The sequence below is a fragment of the Perissodus microlepis genome, chromosome 17 (genome assembly GCF_051167445.1).
Source record: "Perissodus microlepis isolate ML-2025 ecotype Zambia chromosome 17, ASM5116744v1, whole genome shotgun sequence".
NCBI classification, from domain to species: domain Eukaryota; kingdom Metazoa; phylum Chordata; class Actinopteri; order Cichliformes; family Cichlidae; genus Perissodus; species Perissodus microlepis.
Genome location: NC_140477.1, coordinates 26,040,318 through 26,062,757, shown reverse-complemented (window position 1 = coordinate 26,062,757; position 22,440 = coordinate 26,040,318). Strand labels below are relative to the sequence as shown.

Genomic DNA, 22,440 nt, shown 5'->3' with positions numbered 1-22,440 from the left:
GGTATAACAAGAGCAGGCTTAGTGCTAACTGTGACAGAGTGTGTAGGCAGGAGGCTGCTTGAGTGCAAAAGATGCAGGAAGATGCATTTATAGATGTACTGTACAATGAATCTTGCCAGTCTAAAGAAGCTTGGAAGAAGGTAAAGCAGAAAGAAAAATAACTCCAGGAAAGAGCAGCTGAAAGGAATTATGTGTGAAACATCTGTCCACTGAATTTTGACAGCTTTCATCCAAGTCCAGGAAGATCACAGCTATCATCCAAATAAAGGCAGACATAGACATACAATAGAAAAAAAATGTATAAATTAATGGACTGAATGTTGCCAATGAAGTCTAGAGTCAAATATACTCCACAACAAACTAAATGGACAGTGTAACCATCCAGGTTTGCCAGATACTATACACTCTGGTGGTTTAAGTAAAATGATAATAATTTGATGCTCAAAAAAAAGAAGAAAAAAATCTGTTGGCATGTAAGACATCAACTTATGTTAATAGTGTGGGTTAAAAGAAGAAGAAGATGTTTTGGGAAGGATAGTCATCTCTTCATTGGAAACAGAAAAAGCAACAAAATCTTTGTCAAATCCAAACTGCTGAGCCAACCTCCACTCTTAGCAACCTGTGGTTCACACTGTTTCATGTTTCCGCTCACAGTAAACAAGACTCATTACTATCAATGGCAGCTAGAAGTCTCAGTTATTTGCTTGAACTAATGATGTAATCAGATTCCTTGTGTCATCCTTACTCATGTTCAGGTGAAAAATGGTCTTTTGCTAATTTGCTAAATACATTAATCAATCAATAATCAAGTATACTTCTGACTAAAATCACCATTCAATAACGCTAGACTCTTGTTAACTACCATACAGTGCACATATTATTAGACCACCACCCAGTTTAAGGTTTATACAACAGCTTCCCTAAATGAACTGTACTGGTAATTACCAAAACAAATTCCAAATTTACAACATAGGAGAAAAAAAACATAAAGTACATTATTATTTTTGATTAAGATTGTAAAATACAGTTATTTACCCTGAACTGCTGAACAGAAAAAATAGTTTTAGTCTTTGTTGTGCTTTATTAAAAAGAAGTCAGGAAACATGTAACTTCTAGCTGCTTAAAGTTTTGCGTGAAAAAAATGTTTCTGTTCCTAAAACAGTAGCTCAAGATACCAGAGTTATATTGGTGGGTCCATCACTTTGGTCCAGACCAAAAGAGCTCAAGTTTTCACATGACATTTTGTGTTTCAGTTCCTTCCCCGTTGCACTGTAAATTTGTTCATTTCGTCACTTTCAGCTCTTAGCGTGATATGCTAAACTTGGTTGGAAACCAATTGAGCGGCTGAACAAACTATGCATTGAAACTTTAGGATGATTTTTTTTTCCTTTAGCGTTTTCCTGTGCACTGTTTTGCTCTCACTTGAACAAAGCCTCTTCAGCTTACCATTAAACCATGCAAAACCTTTTCCAAATGGCACAAGCCCATGTGGGCACAACTGCCAAGAACCTCCACCCCTCCAACTCCAAACGCATGCACACACACACACACACACGCACGCACACACACACACACACACACACACACACACACACACACACACACACGCACACGCACAGGCATACACACACTTTTCTGATCACAGTGAGTGATGGTTAGGTGGCTCAGACTGTGAATGCGTGTACCGTATACCTTCTTGCTTAGAACAAATATGAATTCTATTCAATAAAATAAAACCTGATCTGGAGATTATATTTTCCTCAGACTGCAGAGCCTGCTGAATAAATTAGGTAAGATACAGCGGGCTAATGTTTTATCTGACAAAGAAGAACTTTGTGTGGTGCATTATTAGCAGAGAAGGCTGAGCCTACGCACATACATAAACACAAGGATGCATGCAGCTCTGCTGGAGAAACGGCATGCTGACCACAGGAATGCAGAGTGCAAGTATTCAATACACACACACACACACACACAGACTTAGGCTGGCACGTCTGGAGTTTCACAGTATGTTACAGTACAGCTGTTCACTGGGATCACAGACTGCAGCTTCTCAGAGAAACAATGGGGGAGGAAGACACCTGCTGCTACCCATATACCCAGTGAGACTATGTATTATGAAGAAATAATAATGTCAAAAATAGTTTAGCTTAAGTAAGGTTCTTGTTCATTCCGGTGAATTTAAAAGTTAAGCCCTGACAGCAGAAACCTAATTTTAATGAGAACAAGTCAAACCCCGAGTTGAAGCTTAATTTCTATATATAAATCTGCCAACGTGAGTTTTTGGATGATTTAAGTACTGGTTTCCTGTTTATAAACAACTCCAATTCCGAGTGTGCAACAGGAAGGCTGAAAATATGCTGCGGTCTTAGAGATGGACTTTTTCTGTGCATACACAGCATTTCTCAAACTTTTTGCCTGTTTGATCGATACCTGACAGCATGCAGTTGAATTTTGATGATAAATAGCAAAATACTTACAATCACTTAAAAGACAAAATGAAATCTGCATTTGTTTAGAAATCAACAGCAAATCTATTAAATAAGTTCAAAGTAACATTAGCATATGTAAGTACCAAACTTCTTGTAATTTATCAAAAATATTTACAGACTACATACAATGGATGGTATATATGTGCAAAAACTACAGCAATTTTTAAAGCATATTGAACAAAGCACATGAATCACCATTTCCATCTGCAAACTGATGGTGTTTAGGTTGGGGGAATAAAAACTGCTGGTGCTAATTCTCCAGTTGAGGAGTATTCGTTCATTACAGAAGAAGGAACAACAATTACTACATCTCTAACAAGACGTCTGTCCTCTAAAAGAAAGGCAGAAGGCATGATGGAAATATCTTTTCAACTTGTTTAATATATTTCTGTGAAGAATCTCCACACACATTAGATGTATTTTAAGTCAGTTTTTGCTAAGTTGGCTCTTGTTATGTTTTGCTTTTTATCTAAAAGCCAAATTTCAGTATATAGTTTCATATACTCTCATTGGGAGAAATTGGTTGCTGTGCTAAAAACCTGCTAATGTTTGCTTCTGGTGCTAACAGATTTTAATGGTTGCCTATAATTTTTCATGTTTGTCGCCAAACACTCACTAACTACTAGATGAGCAGTAGTAGCACTTGGGAAATGTAGAAGATTTGCCTTCAAGTTAAAAGTTAGCTAATGGGCTTCAAAAGATACTACTTTTACTTTGAAACCAAACAGTGTCAATTTGCTGTTCATTTTGCAGTTTTCACTACAGATCAGTGTTTGTAGACAAGTCAGTTTCTTCCCTTCAAATGACAACCACAGCAATGTGCCAGCAACCAACGCGATCCACATCCAATTCATCTGGCACATGTAAAACATTTGCTTCTGTTTTTCTTTCTTGATTTTCTAAACTGAACAATACAATTATGATTAAGTCTCCTTACTGTATGGGCAATTTAGCCAAGACCTAACCATCAATGAAGATGATAAGCTGCCAAAAGTATCTCCAAAAACAACTTTAAACAAATTTAGCCCATTTTTCTGCAGTCGGATCAACTGTTTGTCTGAGTCTGGGGAGAGAAGGGCATGCAGCTTTCTCTTTGGTATCACCTGGTCTTAAATCAGAATGCAATCAGCTGTCTGGTAAGGCCTTACTTGGAAAAAAAAAAACTCAATCAATTTGAGTTTCTGTGGTGTCCTCCTTCCTCCTCCTCCTCCTCCTCCTCCCATTCAGCTATTCAGAAACTTAGTGTCCAAGTTGTGGGGAGGGCAAACTAGTAGGAGGTTGTATGTGAAACAGATTCCTTTGCTCTCTGTTAGTGTTCAGACTGACAGTTTTATCAACTCAGTAAAATGGCAAAGGAGAGGGAGTGATGAATAACAACACTGTAAATAAAGTCCAGTAATCAAGACTGTGTTTGAAGGGACTAGACCATCGCTCGGGCTTTTATTCGAGAATTGTCATGATGACAGTGATTTTATGGACCACAGTCAGATTCAGTGCTATGGTTTCACTCATAATATAATGACATAACTATGCAAATCAATCATCACATGCTCATGTTATTCAGTTTTAGCTCCCTCAAGATGAAGATGAATATCAGTATTCTTCATGTATCAGTAAAGCATGTAAACAACCCAGATATTTGATCAGTTCAAGTGAAATTCCTCAAACTTGACCCGTCTGGAGAAGTAATCATGTTTTTTTTCTCCTGGTATTGGATCTACACATGTTGGAGCCTTTCTAACACCGTGGAGACATGTAGTAGTATGATGCTAACTAAAAAGCAACTTGTCAATTTATTTTTTCTGTCTCAAATCACTGTAGGTCAAATAGACATGTTGATAAGTCTAATACAGCCATTCATTCAGTTTAATTCAAATTAAATTCAAATTAATTTAAAACAACAAGTAAATAAAATGCTGCACTTTTTTAACCTGTCTGTGTGGAAATAATGGTTACAGCAAGATAATGAATACAAAATAACTGGATGTAAGTCCTCTTCTGTGAGCATTTCTGCTGCTCCATAAGTCTATATAATTGTTTAGTTCTTCTGAGAGATAAACCTTACCCTGTTCAAATCTGGCCATAAACTCCACCCTTGTGTGCAAAGATCATGTCATTTGGACTGCCTACAGATTCCATACTTCCTGCTTTGTCAGATGATTCCAAAGTGCAGATGTACTAAAAATGATTGCATCATCAGCATTTGCATGCTAGACAATGTATGCTCTGGTAAGTCTCATAGCCAGAGCTTTAACACGGACCAGTTGTTGATTAATGGTTGGAGGAACAAAATCCTTGTTTCGGTTTTTCCATCTTGGTGCATGCATCCTGAACACGCCCTATGTCTGCCCTGTTGTCAAAAGTTTCCATCTTGTGGTTTGATTTTCTCCATCTTTGCCCTTGCTTTCCTGCGCCACAGCAAAAGTCAAACATCTGCTCAGTGTCTCTGAACAGCCTTTGTCAATAAATTTGTCCCATAGGGAAATGGAGCTTTTTTTCCAACTTCTCTAAATTCTGAACCTGTTATTGACACTGTGCAGCTACTTATGCTAACAACAACTATCTGCAGATTCCTTGATATTTTTGTCTAGTCCTGTTCTGTCTTCCTCCCTTCAGCCCCAACTGGTTGCAGCAAGTGGTCGCTTTGGTGTTAGCTCACAGGACTCATCTAGTTGTTGGGGTTTTCTGTTTTCTCTGTATTGTTGTCCAGTCTTTACCTTGCCATATAAAATGCTTTGATGTAACTGTTTTTGTGATTTGGCGCTATGTAAATACAACTGAACTGAAAATTTAAAAAACAAACAAAAAATTTAGTGATTAGTGATAGTGCTTAATTGTAGTGTGCAGTATGGTAATAAACAAAAAAAAATCCTTGAATTGCTCTACTTTAACCATAGTACTTAATTCTTACTACTTAATAGTGTCAAATTCTTTAGTGAACACACTTTTTTGGTGATTATTTAGAATTAATTAACTGAAAATAGCTACTTGTTATAGTTATTAGTATTTGAAAAAGCTACTACACAGTAAAAGGGCTAAAGTCAGAATACTTGGCCATTTGAGGGCAGCAAAAACATATTCTGAATGCAACATCGAGGAAACATCATGACACATCCACTTCACCATAACACTCAACCATTTCTGTGGCCGTGGCTTTTATTTCGGCATGTCATGCAAGAGACTTTTGTAAGTTGCCAGTGGTAACAAAAAGAAAATAACCCACCTCCCAAGCAGTGCATAAATGTTCCATGCGACATAGTTTTGGCAATGATGTCTGGATACTGGAGGAGACGGATTTCAAAACCTGAGACTGCTGCAGTAGTTGGAAAAGACACTGTGCCAAAAACTTTGAAACCACTTCTTTCACTTTTATCCTGACTACAGGGCAGTGTTGACATCATGCCAACAATTACCAATGCATCAACCATAACAGCATCATAACAATCGTCATAGAGAGATGGCTCTGTTTATTTGTTAGTTTGTAGCTGTTCTTTCTCTGTGGTGTTGAGTTTTCATGTTTCTATTGAGACATTTCGTGCTTTTGGTATTTTACTCTTGTCTGCAGTTTAAAGCAATTTAACATTTTGTAATGGAATTACACCTGTTCTTTGCCTACGCCGGACAGACTATCTCTCTTTACCCATAAATGTTGGACTGTTTTCATTAACCACAGGTGGGTAACAAAATAAAGGGAAACAGTGACCCTTTTGACCCCTATTATTTAGGGATCTGGTCATCATGCTGTTGGGGGCAGTTTCCTGTCTATCCTGAAGGGACAAGTGAACCAAAACTGCACTACAAATCAACCCAAAGTTGTTCTGAGTGATCACCTTTATTCTGTGCCCAAGGTAGTGCTCTCTTTTACGATATACAATGTCCCCTGTTCATATAGGAACAAAGACTAACTGAAAATCCAAATCATGTGAATGATGTGAAATCCAAATCACGTGAATCATAAAACTGGATCTCAACCCAGTTGATTGCCTATGGGAGACTGTGAACCACTGTGTTTGGAAAAACTCTATACCAGTAAAATGATGGATCACTTCTGTACGGAGATGTGGAAAATCCAAGTCAAGACACACTGAAGCTGTTCTGGAGGCATATGGTACACTCAAGACCTGAACTCTTTCCACAATAAAGAAGTACCCTCAATGATCAGTTTTGACACCTCTGTATACATAAATAAAGATTTTGTTTGATGATAATTAGAATATTTTTTTCTAGGATAGCTGCATAGGCAGAGATCCCCCTCACTAACTTCTGATGTAAACTCAGTCATTTTGTTCTATAAGCTGGCCTGAAATATGGCAAAGAAACCACCCATTTCATAAAAGGGTTACTCCTAGTAGGCTTTCAAGGGGTGAGTTTGATAACGAAGCAGGTGATTTTCTTTTAATGTGCCACTCTTCTCTAGTTATGTCTGTGCCTAACTTTCTTTCTCTGTTGCAAAGCAGGGAGACGGGTTATTTCCACCGTACTGAAGAAGTCCTGGTGACCAGTTTTGTAAATTTGTATCTCATTTCCTTAAGCTTTTCATATATTTTTGCTTATCAAATGTCCAGAAATAGCAGTAAAATGCATCAAATTCAAAGAATGCGCCATTTTGCAATTTCATTTATCCAGTATTATAAAAATATCAGAAAGACCAGCTGTACTTACTCCAAGTTCAAAACCTGACTTCAACACTTAGAAATTAAAACCAAGACAAAGATTGTTCCTGGAGGAAAAATAAAAATTGCTGAAGTTTACTTGTGGCTTATTTTGTTGAGTGTGACATCCCGGGGGAATGCTGGGAGCAATAAGCACCCCAACAAAAATGAAAATCTTCAAAGACTTTTCAGTTCAACCCAGGTCAGTAGGGCAGAAAAAAGGGGGAAACGGGGCCTCCTTCGGTTAACCACCAATACATCAGCCTCCATGACTGCACAACACAGGCCATAATAGCCTTTAAAGGGATGACATCATGAACACGGCAATGGAACAAACCACCTCACCATCCCACCGAGTGTGAGATGTCAGACGGGCTGCACGCTAAATCGTTTTTTCATGCACAAAAAGAGACAGAATGTGGGGTTTTTAAGGAGGGATGGGGGTGGCTGAAGAAGGAAAAATTCCAGGAAGTGTTGGCAAATACCAGAGACCTGGATTAGAGAGAAGAGAGGGGAAGTGTTTCTCTGCATGTGCGCCTCCTTAAAAATTCCGCGAGGGACTGAGGGAGAGATAACATTTCATAAACAAGAGACAGAATATAAGGAAAACTGAGAAAATAAAAATAAAGAACAGAAGGAAACCTGTTAAAAGCTCACCGGTGTATCATGACTGTAGGTGGTTGCAGCCGGTGTGTACGCACACTTGTGAACAAAACTATTCAATCATACACAATCATTCAGGCTTTCTGGCATGTGTGTGTGTGCACGTACATACCAAGAGATGCAGTCATGACGGTGACACTCTCAGAAGTTGTCCTCCTGTTTGTAGGTTTCCTGTTTACCCCCAAACTTCCAGGATCTCCCCTTCCTGTTCCAAAACCTCTATCTCTTTCTACTACGCTCTGCCTCCCTATGTGAATGAAAGCCTCCCTGTGACCAAGAATCTCCTCCTCTCTCTCTCTCCCTTTTTTCACTTCTGTATGCAACAAAGCAATGTGAACTCAACTCACTGGAGGTTTCTTGTGTGTGTGTGTGTTCAGGGGCTGGATAGTTTCGCTGCCATGCCCAATTCCTTTCATATCCCAGATGGAAAAATGAGCTCCCCTGTTTGTTCCTGGCGTGTTGTGACTCCGCACAACTTCTGGGTTTGTATGAAGGGAGGGACAGAAAAGAGAGGGAGGAAGAAAGAAGAGGTAGGGAATCCCCCCCGCCCTCCCAACCCCCCACTCCCTCCCTCTTACTGACCACTGAGCATTGTTCCTGCTCAGCTACTGTGAGCACTTTCCCCCAATCAGAGTGGATACCAGAGGGGTCAGAGGTCACTTGTGGCCTTTTATGGACCATAGAGAGAGAGGAGGAGGTGGTGGGGTTTGAAGACTTTCTATGAGCTCTCTGTCAGGGCATGTGTGTCCACTCCCACCATCTGCTCACTACAAATGCAAAGGAAAAGGCATGCAGACACACTGACAGTGTCTCCTGCCATGTGTCTAATCTTAGCACCTCGTAAATTACACCATAAAGCTCCTGATGAATTGAATTGTGTTTACTTTTGCTTGAAATGAAGCATGCGCTGCATGCCTGGTTTTGACAGGAAATGAGATGGAATGGATTTTAGTTTTATCTTCATTGTTTGTTTTTTCTTTTTCCTTTTTTATTTGTAAAATGCATGCTAGTTTTACTGCTCAATTTGCTATACACTGGTGTAACATTTACAGGGATGAAGTTGACTTGAATTGCTGACTTCAATTATTCATCTACACACGCCTTAAACAGCATCAAAAAGAGTTATCGAGTGTTGCATTAGCTCAGGCATGCCGCATAGTCACTCAAGCTCAGCTTGCAAGCCACTTTGAAACCCACCTCCAGCTGCTTTTTGGTGTTAATGATTTCATCTTTGTCATATCTCTTATCAGTGATGACTGCTCTGTTCTGTAATGGGATCTTGCTGTTGCTCTGCATGTGGAAGAATGTGGAGTTTTATGGCCAAATATAAATTACTTCAAATGAGAAAACAGTCTTCTTTTGACTATCAGACTCCAAGCTGAGATGCACTGGGACACCCCAAGTGTGACAAACTAAGCAAAGTACTTTAGTTGCTTTGTATATCCATCTTGTATATAATCATAACTTCTATGAGACACATGTGTAGTGAGTGAAATTATCACATTATTCATTATGCATGCTATTTTGCATGACACGGTGCATACTACAGCCTGTCAATCACTCTCAAAGCAAAGGCAACTTTCAGTCTTTTGTTGACATCTGGATCATTATACTGCATGTCTACACAATGACAGTTGAAATATTTAGCTAAAGACCCTTTAGCTCACTCCTTTCACTAAGCACAACAAAAAGCAACCGTTTGAAGAGGTCGTGCTCCCCTCTGTGCTATACCCTCTGACTTTCTCCTGACCTTTCACCCCTGAGGTTCAGAAAGTCAAGTGCCTATCTGAGCAAACCATCTGACTCTGTTAAACCTCAGCTCGTAACTACATCTACATTCCTTGGCTAAAGCCTGCTTCCGCTGGCTGAGACCTTCTGTATATATATCAGTGTTTATTTTGATTCATCCAAAAGTACACACAGAAATTATCATTACATAACACTTGAATTTGAGCTTGCCATCACGAGGATATGAAAGTACACAAGTGCAGAAACCGCAGCAGAGTTCATCTTTAGGTTGATGATTGCCTGGTACTGTAATGTTGGTTTCCCAAAGGCTTAGATGTGACTCTGCTGTCCATTTTAAAAATCTTAGTGTTGTTACTCAACAGCCTTAAAGCATATAGCATGTGTGGGGTATCTCTGTTTTGGTAAGAAATCTCTGTAGGCACTCATATAGTAGCATATACGCAATGCATTGACTGGTTAAAACACTTTTTATAACAACATCCCATATGTTATATGCAATGTTTGAATAATTACCACCTAACTCTGAAATCAACCCTAGTTCTATCATGTGTTTTACCCTACTATCATTTCTGGGTATGGTCCCCAACTTTATAGTTTTGGTTCAGCTTTATGATGCAGCAGCTCTTCTCTTTTGGCTATTTAGCTTTAAGAAAGAAACAATATGTTGTTTTCTGCTTTATATTATACTTTTAGATTTGGCTTTTGTGCTATTAGGGTGCTAGTAATTGCATTAAGTGTAACTGGCAAATTCTGTGACTGCTTTACCTGTTTCACAGGGCTTTTTTTTTTTTACATTTTTTGTCTTTTCTTTATTAGGAAATGAGAAACACTATAGTTAGATAATTTTTATGGTTAGGTAAGACTTTCAAATTCATATTCTGGTTTATTATCTGTCTAACTCTATATTGCCTATGTGTAGCTGCTTTTTATCTTTGTATACTTTTGCTCAAGTGCTAACTGCCCTATCTAACTCCAGAGATATAGAATGAGTAATAGCATTTCACTGAACTCTTGGCAAAGAAGCAAAAGACGATTCCCCCTAATTTCTATTTATTTAAATAAAAAGAACTTTCACATGTTAGTTTAATAAACTCAGTTTTCCTTTTAGACTCAAAATAGAGTAGACTTTAAAAAAGTCTATCAAATTCACTGGAATACTAAAATGTACACTATAATTCTACAAGCTTCATAAAAATACCAGCACATATGACACACCAGGATCTGTTGTGAATACCTTGGTAGTTGTAACTGGAGCGTTAGTGTGTCTGACTGGGTGCGCCGTTGTTTTTTAGCTGCCTGATGCTGTCCACAGAAGTAGCCTCAGGTCAGACTGTGATTACAATAATGACTGTAAACATGAAAAAAATATTTCAAATGAGGTACGTTACTGTTTTGTCCAGACAAGGCAAACTGTTTCCCAGACTGCAGTTTAATTTTAATGTGGGTAACAGGAAACTGTTGTCTGATCCCCGAGCGAAAGATATTTGGTGTTGTTTGTTAATTCATCCATGCAGTAAAGAAAAAAAAGCCTTTTTTTACATAACTGATGATTACTCTTTCAGCAGCTATTACTCCATCCTGCTGCCACTCTGCTTTGAAAAACGTGTTTACAATAAACAGGCAGACCCGCTGTTTCAAAGCTCAAACTAATCTGCCTGCAATACAATGCAAAATGCCACCATAAATATCACTTTAATTACTATCTCTATAATAGGATATCACCATTGCAACCAGTGTTCCAAACCGCCTCTGGCATTGCCATCAGCACAAGAACTGTGCACCAGGAGCTTCACAGCATAGTTTTGAATAGCAGAGCAACTCCTGTACATATAATGTGCGGTTGGCCTTGAGACAACATCACCATGTTGCCTTAGTATGATTAAATGCTCATTTTTACTGATTTCTGACAGCACAATAAACTCCTCCAGCAGCTATGTGGTACACACCTCCTCAAGCAGGATGTCCCAACAACAAAAGACCCTCCCCTCTCCCCCTGTCCCCTCCCAGAACAGGACATGAGTGGACATCCTGCCAGCAGTGGTCTCTTCCTCTGTTACCGAGAAACTATTATTAGCGGATATCCAGCATCAGCTGTCCTGCATGACAAGATATCGAAATCCTTTTGGTTTAAATAATATAAAGACATAGATGAAAATAATGAAGACAAAGGTCTAGAAATCAGCCATATATCTACCCTGACCACACACAAATGACCAAAAACAAAAGCCATGCCTGCATATGCAGCTAATAGCAACAAAGCATAGGTTAGGTATGTGTATGAGTGTGTGTTTTTGGTATCCTATGCCAGAAGGACATTCCAGCCAACTCTTGAACCCTGTCCAACAGCAATCAGGAGCTCAAGTGTTTGGATTGAGTGCTTTTGTCAGTAACACACTCATCTATGTTTTTGGTCTCTCACACACTCCTGGCAAAATGTACCTTGTGTCAAGCTGTGTTGGTCAAACTGCCTGCCTGTCCTGAGCTGGGAAAACTCTGAGAAATGTTTCACTGGAAAGAGAAGGAGAACACTGATAAGACTTCCTAATGCGAACACACCCACGAGCACAAGTGTTCATTCTGACATGATCTCTTACCATAAGGCGTTGGAGGAGACACTGGGAAGGCTGGAGTGGGAGGGACGATGTCAGAGCTAACTGTCCGTCCTTGATAGTCCACACTGTTGTATTTATAGAGATGTCCGTGCTTTTTAAAAAGAAAGAAGTAAGAAAGAGGTATGAAAAAGGGGAGAAAAGTAAAAAGCCCATTCCCCCCCCAAAGTCTTAAAAGATGACAAGACACACACACAAGCAGACATCAGTCTTGTGATCTGTGTGTGGCTGCAGCCTGTGTTTTGGTGTAAACACTTGGGCCATTCATTCCACCCAGCTGTAAGACTGAGTGCAAAACTAAAAGACTGATAATAATAATAAAAATAAGAACAATAAGAGCAAAGACAAAGAAACATCAACATTAAGATGTAGACATTGTTGCACAATCAGGACCTCTTTATCTCCTTCTCTGTAACAAAATTGAAAGTGCTACATCTAGTTTTCTTGATGTAATTGAGTAAAGCCCTGTCCACACAAACATGGGTATTTTGGCCGTTCACTAGTGACAAATGAAACACGTACTTTTGGAAAGAGGGCATTCATGCATTTCATGCGGTTGCCAGCAGGTAGCATAACAACAGCAGCCACTGGAATAACAGACGTGCTTGTAAAAGAATGGGTCGAGTTTGACTACTGATTGGGCATATGCCTTGCATTCAGAAGGAGACACATTGACTACTTTTACTCAGGCATGCATTTTAAAATTCATAGCATGTTTCTAGGGTGATTACTTCAAAGAATGTAGCTTTTTGAAAGCAGATGATTATGCATGATCCAATGCAATGTTAGCTTTATAGCCAATTTGCTCATGCTTTTAGCTTACCCCTGCTTGACTTTGTGACCTACTGTATTAGATTTGCTGATTCTCTAGCACTGCTTATATTTTCTTTGCAGCTGATGATGATTTGCTGCTTTTTGCTTAGTTCCATTGGTGATATTTTAGCTTTGCATATTACATTTATAGTAATGTGGTATGCTAATGTGATGTTACCTTTGTGTCACACTAGCTGATGCTATAGCTCAAATATTTTAGCTCTATTCTTGATAGTTTATCTGTTTCATTTAATGCTACATTTCTAATAACCCACTTACCATAGCTTACATCTCATTTCAGATTAAGCTCCTTAACTGAGGCTAGATCGTTGGCAGGTTTGCTGTGCTGTTATTTTATGTGTTATTTTATGTATTAAGGTTTAAATAAAATTGTTTTTACAGATATATCCCAGTATGTAGTATATATTTTACTAAAGTGAAACCTAAAAAGTGTGTTTACCTGAGAGGGCGAGGAAGGATTGTAGCCTGGGGAACTCCTTAGGCTCTGATGTCCACCCTCTCTCCATACTGGACTATGATGACCAGCGTAATCTGTAACATCAGTGACCTGCTTCTGTTGTATCCAACCTGATTGGAAAGCAAAGTGATAAAGAGGGTTGAGGTTGGGGAGGGCAGTGGTGTGTGAGGAAGAAAGGGAGAGAACAGACAGTCAACCACAGATTCAAATTCAGTCATGCATTGCATATGCTTAAAGTTTTGTCTATTCTAATACAAACAACACTGAACAGTAGTTGCACTTTATTCTGACCGGTTGAAAATTAAGAAAGAAAAGCTGATGACGGTGATTCCTCTTTGACGTGTTGCCTCTGACAAAAAGCTTCTATTAGTGTACATGTATCAACAAAGCAGGGAGACTATCATAAGGGCAGAGCTTATATGACTAAGCAAGACTTCACTGTGACCAGATGGTGGAACATCGGGGCGGCTTGTCTGGAAAACATCTGCTGAAACAATCAGTTGTTCTCTTTTCAGATATGAGTGGATAGCCCCCTGAGCTGGATCTTATCTAACATCAGAAATACTTCAATGATCTTTCTCAAGAAGTACAACATTTGTTGTATGGAACTATGAAGAGAGTATAGTTGATAGCTAAAGATTCAAAAAGAACCAAAAGTCAACCAATTGATAAGGAAGTATGAGATCCCTACAATATTACTGTAACTTAAATCATCCTAAGAGCCTGCAACAGTTAGCTTAGTATTGGCCTCGCTGAGTGCACAGCTTAGAAAAACAACTAGATACGTCCTGAGCTGACTAACCAAATGTAGACTGTATGAAGCCTCTCCCCATCGGCTTATTGCTTAGCGCATTCCCCTTTCCTTATGGTTAACCTTGCAGTTCCAGAAATCACATCACTTTAAGAAACAACAACATCCAACCTACGCACATCTGGATGGAGCAAAAAGGCAGCACTGCTTGGTTCTTTCAATGAACAGCTTTAAAGTCTTACAAAGTATTAGTCTTGCAAAACCTGATCTAACTCCACAGCTTTGTTCACAGTGGTAGTGCTTGCCTCCCCTTGTGCAAAACTCATCAGCAACCCACGCCACCAACCAACTATTCACTAGGTTCTTCTCTCATGTGTTGTAATAGAGGATTGTATCCCTGTTTTGGGGTTTTTAAATAAAATATTGTAACTATAAATCAGTTACCCAAATTTGTTGACAGATATTTAAAGTCAAAGTGGTAGTGCCACAAACTGACATTCGTGGAATGTCTACATTAAAGAACACAAAAAGTTTAAAAAAAAAGAAAAAAAAGTAAGAAACAATTCCCGAGTTGGAAAAACAAAGCCAATGGTGATAGCTTCTGTCTTGACCTCTGTAAACACTTTTCCTGATGAGTTTGTGGGCTCAGACACTCATTTGGGGTCATTGTCCTAGTGAGTCAATTCCCATAGGTTCCCATATTAAAATGTACCACTTCGAAGCATTAAAAAGCATATCTACAGCTAAAGAAAGGGGGGGACAGAAGGATCATGGTTGTTTTCACTGAAACAGGCAATGTTAAAGTTAAATTCTATAATTTTTATCTTTATATTTATATGTTTACGTTTACAGCACTGCCTGCAGCTTGCTAACATTGCTTAGTAACACTAGTACACACTGAGTACACTCCTTCCTCTCACCACAGCATGATCCCTTCTAGGTACGAATTACAGCAGTCAGAACACTGAGTCCAGAAATCAGGGTTTTATGCTGTGGAGATTACATCAGTAGATTACACACAGTTCTATATGTTTCAACCAAAGAAGAAAAATATTTTTACATGCAATTGTGACCACAAAGTAAAGGCGGATTTTTTTTAAAACTATACTTGGGCAAATATTTTGGGATTATTGTAAGTTATAAAACAGTCTTACTCAACAGCAATCACCAAAACCACACCATAACACAGCAACCACAGACTGATGTGAGTCATAATACAGATATACTGTACATGAGATCACCCTCAGTTGTGGATTCATGTATAAACAGTGACAAGGAACGCTGTGAGCTCAGCTTTCACTGTGAGTATTCATCATCTCAGAATCACATGAAAGCAAAGCTAAAGTGGACCAACTGAAACTAATCCAGTTACTGTCTGTCACACACCAGCGGGGCTGCCGAGGGAGCAGTGTCGAGTATCACTTCGTGCCCACCGTGTTTGTGAGAGGGCTATTCTCTTCTGAAGATGATGAGAGGGAGAAGGACAGTAAAGTGTTGTGTCGCAACTTCAAAAGCATTCCTGATTGCTCACAAGTTCCTACCTCGAAACATTTCCACAGTAATTAAGCAAGTGAAGTGTTAGTTACTGATCAAAATAGGCCCTTGAGAAAGATCAACCTCCAGCCTAATGATACACTTTATCAGCTACAAACATACGTTTTAAGAACTGATATGAACGATTTAGGAGCTGTCAACCTTGCAAGCTCTCAAGTGTTGGGGTGGTCTTACATGAACCACTGGTGGATGATAACATCACTTGTACACTTAAAACCCACTGACCACAGATAGAAAATGACTACCAACTCAGTGGTTGGCTGCGTAAATGCATTGAATTCTTTCCCATTCAGATTGCAAGTAATTGCGGCAACCATCTGCTCACATAGCGGTTGAGGGTGTTGCACGTTCAACCTCTGTGCAACCACTTTCAATTGCGCTACACAAAGATTTCAGAGTTAAGCATGCCAGATATAAACAAGCCAATCAAAACTTACGCACCCATCAAGTAGTCTGCTGAGTTAACCTGTGGGGATAGGGCCACATCAAAGTCTATAACTATTTAACAACAAGTAAATCAGTAAACCTTAGTCCTAAATCTGCAATAAGACTAAACTGTCTCCTGACAAATGTATAATATCTTAACTTTATCCAAGAGCATCTGACATACCCGACTGAATTTTGATAAAACTAAATTATGAAAAAGGATTGTTTTGATTCCTTTCACTGGCAAGAAGTCGAGTATGTCTGTAACCACACATACCTTATTTATGTAACCTTTTATTTCTGCCTCTGTATATTTCCATTCAAAATAAGACAGACTGGAGGGCAAACACATCATTGCATAGCAAGCAGTGAGGGCCTGATTTTACACTGCTTACATAGCAAGAATATGTAAGGCTGTTTAATCAAATGCTTCCTCCTTCTCAGGAAATACACTTACAAACACACTTTCTGTAAGAAATGCAGATGTAGCTCACAACCAAAGAGTGCATCGGCACTGCAGGCAGGGTTATAAAAGCTTCCATGTTTTCAGACTGAACTGAGCTTAACGATATATAAAATACAAGTATCATCTGTCCACAAGCAATTTTCACAGGTGTGGTAATGGTAAATGAACTGAATCTTATATAGCGCTTTTCTACTCAAAGCATTCTATACAACATGCCACATTCACCCAATCACACACTTCAAAGTTTCTTAGTGCTTCCTAACTACAATTCAAACACATTCATACTCCAATGAACGCATTGGAGACCAATTTGGGGTTAGTATCTTGCATGCAGACTGGAGGAGCCAGGAAACCACAAACCTTCTGATCAGTAGATGACCTGCTCTGCCTGCTCTGCCTGAGCTACAGCCAAAAAAATATGGTTAGAGATGCCACGCTGTAGGTGGCAATGCCTTAACCATATGTTTGTTGCAGGCCACTAGGGTCAATAACATCCTTGTCAAGGGGAGTGCTAACCTTCTCTCTTTTCATACAACACGAACAAATGTGTATTGTATTTGCTACATCTGGCTTTTTAAAAATTGTTTTTATCCATCATTCTGACGTCCATCGTTTGTCCTCTGATTGCCAAGAATCTCGAGAACAATTTTATAAAATGACCTATTCTGATCAGGTTAGATGTTAAAGTCAACACTGATGCTAATCAATATTTTTCACTTTTATAGTAGTATTCGCCACACTTCTATGTGTATAATAAGTGGAATTTACATTTATTTGTTCACAGAATATATTAAACTTAATCTATGTTACTTGTTAAGCACCTTGGCATACCCTTGGTTTTTAAGTGTGCTTTATAAATAAAGTTTATTATTATTATTATTATTAATCCTTAGGGGAACATAGTTACAACTGTGTGGTGGTCTTTCACTCCAACACACAAATGTCGACCTCTAAAATGTCCCTCTGGTGTTGGAGATATCTCGGATATAAGAGAGGAATCGCTAAAATTTGAGGCTTCCCATTCATTGATGAATGTATTACTTGTAATAGCTGATGTGCCATGCATTGTGTTTGCTTTTACCTGACTGATGAGTTCTTCCCTTGTTGCTGAGGCCATTGCTGTGTAGGGAAGAAGAGCGAGTTAAGGGGGAATAGCAGGTAGGAACAGGAACAAAGGTGGGATCCAAATCCAGAATCAGCTGATTGAGCTGCTCTATGGACTCATCAATGTCTGTGGATAAATACGCTAGTTCGTCTTCTTGACAAGCTGACGTTTGTGTGGTATTAGCAGAGTGTATGTTCTGTGTTTTATCTATGATATGTGCATCATTCTCATGCACCAGCCCTCTCTGCACTGCTTCCCTGCTGCTGAGTCCTCGAGGTGGAGTGTCTGGAGCAGCCACAGATGCAGCCAGAGGTGGTGGCCTCCCTTTCTTTATCCTGCTCGACTTCCCATCCCCATCAACTGTAATGAAGTTATCACTGACAGCAGCCTTTTGTTGCTGCTGTACCCAGGAGTGCGTCAAGTACTCACTTTGGGCTAGATTCTGAGTTTTGGGCAGATTTTCGGACGAGAGGGAGCAAATACTACTTGAGTTCGGAATGTCTAGAGCAGGAACTGCACCACTATCTGCTTCATCCTCATCATCCAATATGTCAGTCTCCCTCTCACTGGACGAAGCCTCTCCATTGATTGTGTGTCCCAATCCAGACTCATCTCTAGCTATCTCCTCCTTTCTTCCACTAGTTGAAGCCAGCTCAGTCATGACTTCCTGAAGAGGCTGAGGAAGCTCAAAGTCCACCTCAGAGACCAGCTTCCCTGCTTGGGTGCACTTGTCCTGGTTGGCTTCTCTCTTCAGTCTGGCTCCAGTCAGCCCCTGTGAGGCAACAGACAAGCCAGAATCACTGCTGGCAGACGGAGCTCGGTCACTGCAACTACCACTGCAGGTAGTTAAAGGGAATGAAGCTCCTTCCTCACTACTCGTCTTCCTCTCTCTGCCACTCAAAACAATGTTTCCAGGGTCCAGGGCATGGGGGGGAGCTGTGGGTAGATAAAACAGAATTATACCATCAATTTTTTAAAGCAAAATAAAATAGAAAGTAACTTAGTCAGAGATAATATGGCATTCATATTTCTGACTTTTTTATGCCACTGGAGTTCTTAATGTTTAACTGCCATTACAGGAGAGTACAACAGACAACTGGCTAATTACCTCTTTTGAAGCAGATTTTTTTTTCAAATTGCTAAATTGTATTACATCAGCAGCACAATCAGAGGACACAGATGTGATATTTCAGCATAAAATGGTCAAAGCTGCACTCGGAAAACTGTATTTAAAGCTGAAAACAGCACCTTGGAATTGAACATATTCCTGCTACCTGTGATTCTGTGCCTGCACAACTACTGTACATGACTCATTACGCCAGACACACTCCATGGAGATAACACAGAGCCCCTTTGTGTTTGCTGGTAGATGCATGTGTCACACAAAGGACGTGTCTTTCATAGATGTCTACCTTGGGTCAGATACAACCGATAGCATGGTCACGCACACAGCTTTTCTATCCTTTAACTGGGTGTAGCAACAAGAGAATGTATTTGTCTTCCTGCAATTCCTGCAATGATATAGCTTCAGAAATGAGACAAATTGCTATTTTTTGTCATATACGGTGCTTAACAAATTCATTAGACCACCTGTCATAAAAACAACAAAAAACAAATATGTTAGAAATCTGTTGAAAACCTGTGTAAAACTAATAATGACTGAATTCATGTTTTATACTTTGCTGAGAAGTCACAAATTAGGTAAGTAAGGTTCATTCAGGTAGCGATTTTCACAACAAAAGAGTGCTTTGCGATACAGAATGAGTGTAATTCAGTGTAACAATCATTACTGGTAGTTTTATTTTAGCATTAAAAATATTACTTTGATTTAAGAGCTTATCCATGCTGGTGGATTAACCACTAAAGTATTTAATATAGCATCATATTAGATTTTCAATACTTTAAACATACTTTTATGTATAAAGTATTTATGGTTAGAACATAAAAGCAGTCTAATAAATTTGTTAAACACTGCATATCATATGACAGTAAGCTAGGTCTTTGACATTGTTATAGACCAAATGAAAATATCTGTAAATTGTATCCGTGAAACACAGAAAACTAAACAGTGCTGTATGACTAAAAGAGCAAGTTATCTTCCAAAACAGGTTGCTGCACTTCGACAGGACTGCCCTGTATAGTAAATACAACAATACGTACAGTGCATACCAGAGCTGTATGAGGATAGCCTCTTAAGTCCAGAGAGGCAATAAAACTCAAATACCAGACATGCATGGTAAACCCTCACAGCTGGTCTAATAGCTCTCTCACAGAGAGATGCACACAGTTTCCAAACATGCTGCATAACTCCACAATTTACAGAACTTCATTACTTTAATAGAAGTAAATAAATAAATAAATGAAGTCGAGCTTACTTTTTAGACTGCTAGGAGTAAACTTTCACTGGCCCCACTGCAGACTAGAAACAGGATGGAAATGCTTTGCTCAAGCCTAACCTCCGGAGTCACAGAAAGAGGAAAAGAGGAACAGATGACAAGCAGAATGGAAAGAGACACAGGGACGAGGGTAGAATGAAAAGGATGGAAGTGAAAGAAAAGTGAAAAAAGATTTAGGCTAGCTTGTCTTCTTCTTCCAGTGTTTGTAGTCCTCACTGTCTCTCAGGCTGCCACAGGAATACAAGCAAAGAACATTCTTTCTCTTAAGGTGCTAAGAGCTCTCCAGTGTCCCCCCTCCTACTCTCTCTTTCCCCTCTCTCATGTCACTCTTGCACTCAGTCCCTGCACTATGAATCCCCGCCTTTGCCGTCAACACGTAATTCGCTCTGCTTTGCCTCCTTTTTTTTGCCCTCCCCCCTGCATCCTGTCCAGGCTGCGACAGGTAGGCAGAGAGAGAGTGCACTCATGCATTTTTATGTCCAAAGGGGAAACTGGAGAGAAAGGAAACTGAAGGGTGGATCATTCACTAGACTTGCAATCACACACACACACACACACACACACACACACACACACACACACACACACGAACACACAGGTGGAAAAGTGTGTACAACACGCATATTGCACTTTCAAGGGGAAAAAAAACACACACCAAAAAAACAAAAACAAAAAGCAAACAAAGCATAAGGACCTTGAGCTCTCCAAATATGGAGAGGGGAATGTAAACATGGAGGCGGGCTTTGGAGAGATTGTCTGGAAAAGGGGGATGGGGACACATTGGACAAATTGCAACCTGCAACTTGAACTTGAAGGTAGAAAGAGTGAGATAGGAGATTAGATAAAGGAGACAAGAGGAAGGGAGAGAGTACAAGAAGATGAGGAGATAAAGTGAGGAGGAGTGTGTGGGAGGGCAAAGCAGAACCGCCTGTGATTGAAAACAATGTTCTTGCAAGTGTCTGTGCAGCTAACCGGCATTGCACCTTCATTACGCTTATGTGTAACGTGTAATGGCTATTTGTTTGCATTCATGTGAGCGTGTGTCTATGTGTGTTTACATGCCGCTTGTAAAAGCTCTATCTAAATTACATGGCTGACCATGGGCAGGTTTAGCAAAACAGCTGGAACCGAAGCCTTAACCTTCCACTTACAAGTGATTGTTTCAGCTGTCTCGATTTTGAGGTCTTGTTTTGTATTGTTTATTTCCTGTGTGTGAACATTTATTCCACCTAATGGAAACTTCATATAAAAAAATTTAAAAAACCCACAACCGCCTCCAAAACACACAGCTCTGGTCTGGCTGTGCTCTCAAAGATTGGCATTACACCCATTCCCAGGAATGTCAAAGAGGCCTTTGTGACCACAACAGTTGTAAGCTGTCACACTGATGACCAGGCAAGTACCCACAAGACTGGCCACAGCAAAGGCCAAACAGACAATCTCGGGGATCTAAGGGTATTAACTACTACATAACAGCCAAAGGTACTGTAATGGAAAGGTTACCAAAAAAGCTACAAAACACACACAGATATATAAATATTTGACATATCATCACCTTATAAAAAATTCTGGGATTGGACCTTGAAATCAAAAGATATGCTTGATGCAAATTTGGCAGGCATGGTCTCTTCCATCTCCAGATTGCTTGGAAGAACTATGTTCCTTGGACCACTTTCTTAATTGCATTTTCAGCACAACCTTCAGACAGCAAACATCACCTTCTCTTTCAAAATGAGATAAATATTATTTAAAGGGTATCTCTGATATATTCCAGTAGTTTTCAGCAAATGTCAACAAAATACTTTTCTAGTCCAAAGGCAGCACAACAGGTTTGGAGTGGGGACAGGAACATTCTTCTCCTTATTTTTGATATCAACAAATCAGGGCACCATACATTGGTCCCTTGGGGAAAAGGCTCTTGGCAGGAATATGGCATACAGGGAGTCTCTATTTTGCAGAAGATTCAACTCACATGGTAGAGGCGCAGATAGCCATAAAAGGATTACAAGGACACAATTTAAGAGTATGGGCTGTGTTAAAAGCTGGAGACAGAAAAGGATATAATATTGAAGGGGAGTTCATCGAAGTCAGAGAAGTTTTCTTTTAAAAAAGTAAAAAGACAAAGTTACACCATTCCATTTGGATAAGCAAGGCCACCAGTCCTTGCCCAGTGAAATCTAACATTGGACATTACTTAAAAACACATTAAATGAAAGTAATCACTTTCATTTAATCTCAAACATGATATTTTTATAAAGCTCCCGAGATACTTGCATACTGCTTTAA

The 22,440-nt window shown here is 39.5% G+C and overlaps 1 protein-coding gene and 1 non-coding gene across 6 annotated transcripts in view; both read right to left on the bottom strand.

The window, feature by feature from the left end:
• Window positions 1–22,440, bottom strand: part of LOC146369749 (tensin-3-like) — a 55,076-nt gene that overhangs the window by 14,211 nt on the left and 18,425 nt on the right. For 4 of the 5 annotated variants that reach the window (XM_084911180.1, XM_084911183.1, XM_084911184.1 and 1 more), the window contains 4 exons: window positions 17,735–18,694; window positions 13,439–13,566; window positions 12,151–12,259; window positions 11,996–12,064 (listed from right to left, as the gene is read on the bottom strand). In XM_084911180.1, the coding sequence (XP_084767306.1) occupies window positions 11,996–12,064; window positions 12,151–12,259; window positions 13,439–13,566; window positions 17,735–18,694 (1,266 nt within the window). The remainder of the gene's footprint in view (window positions 1–11,995; window positions 12,065–12,150; window positions 12,260–13,438; window positions 13,567–17,734; window positions 18,695–22,440) is intronic. The other variant, XM_084911182.1, reaches the window with a different exon arrangement.
• Window positions 17,064–17,191, bottom strand: LOC146369750 (U6atac minor spliceosomal RNA). The gene has a single exon (XR_014797481.1). It is a non-coding gene; the product is annotated as a U6atac minor spliceosomal RNA (small nuclear RNA).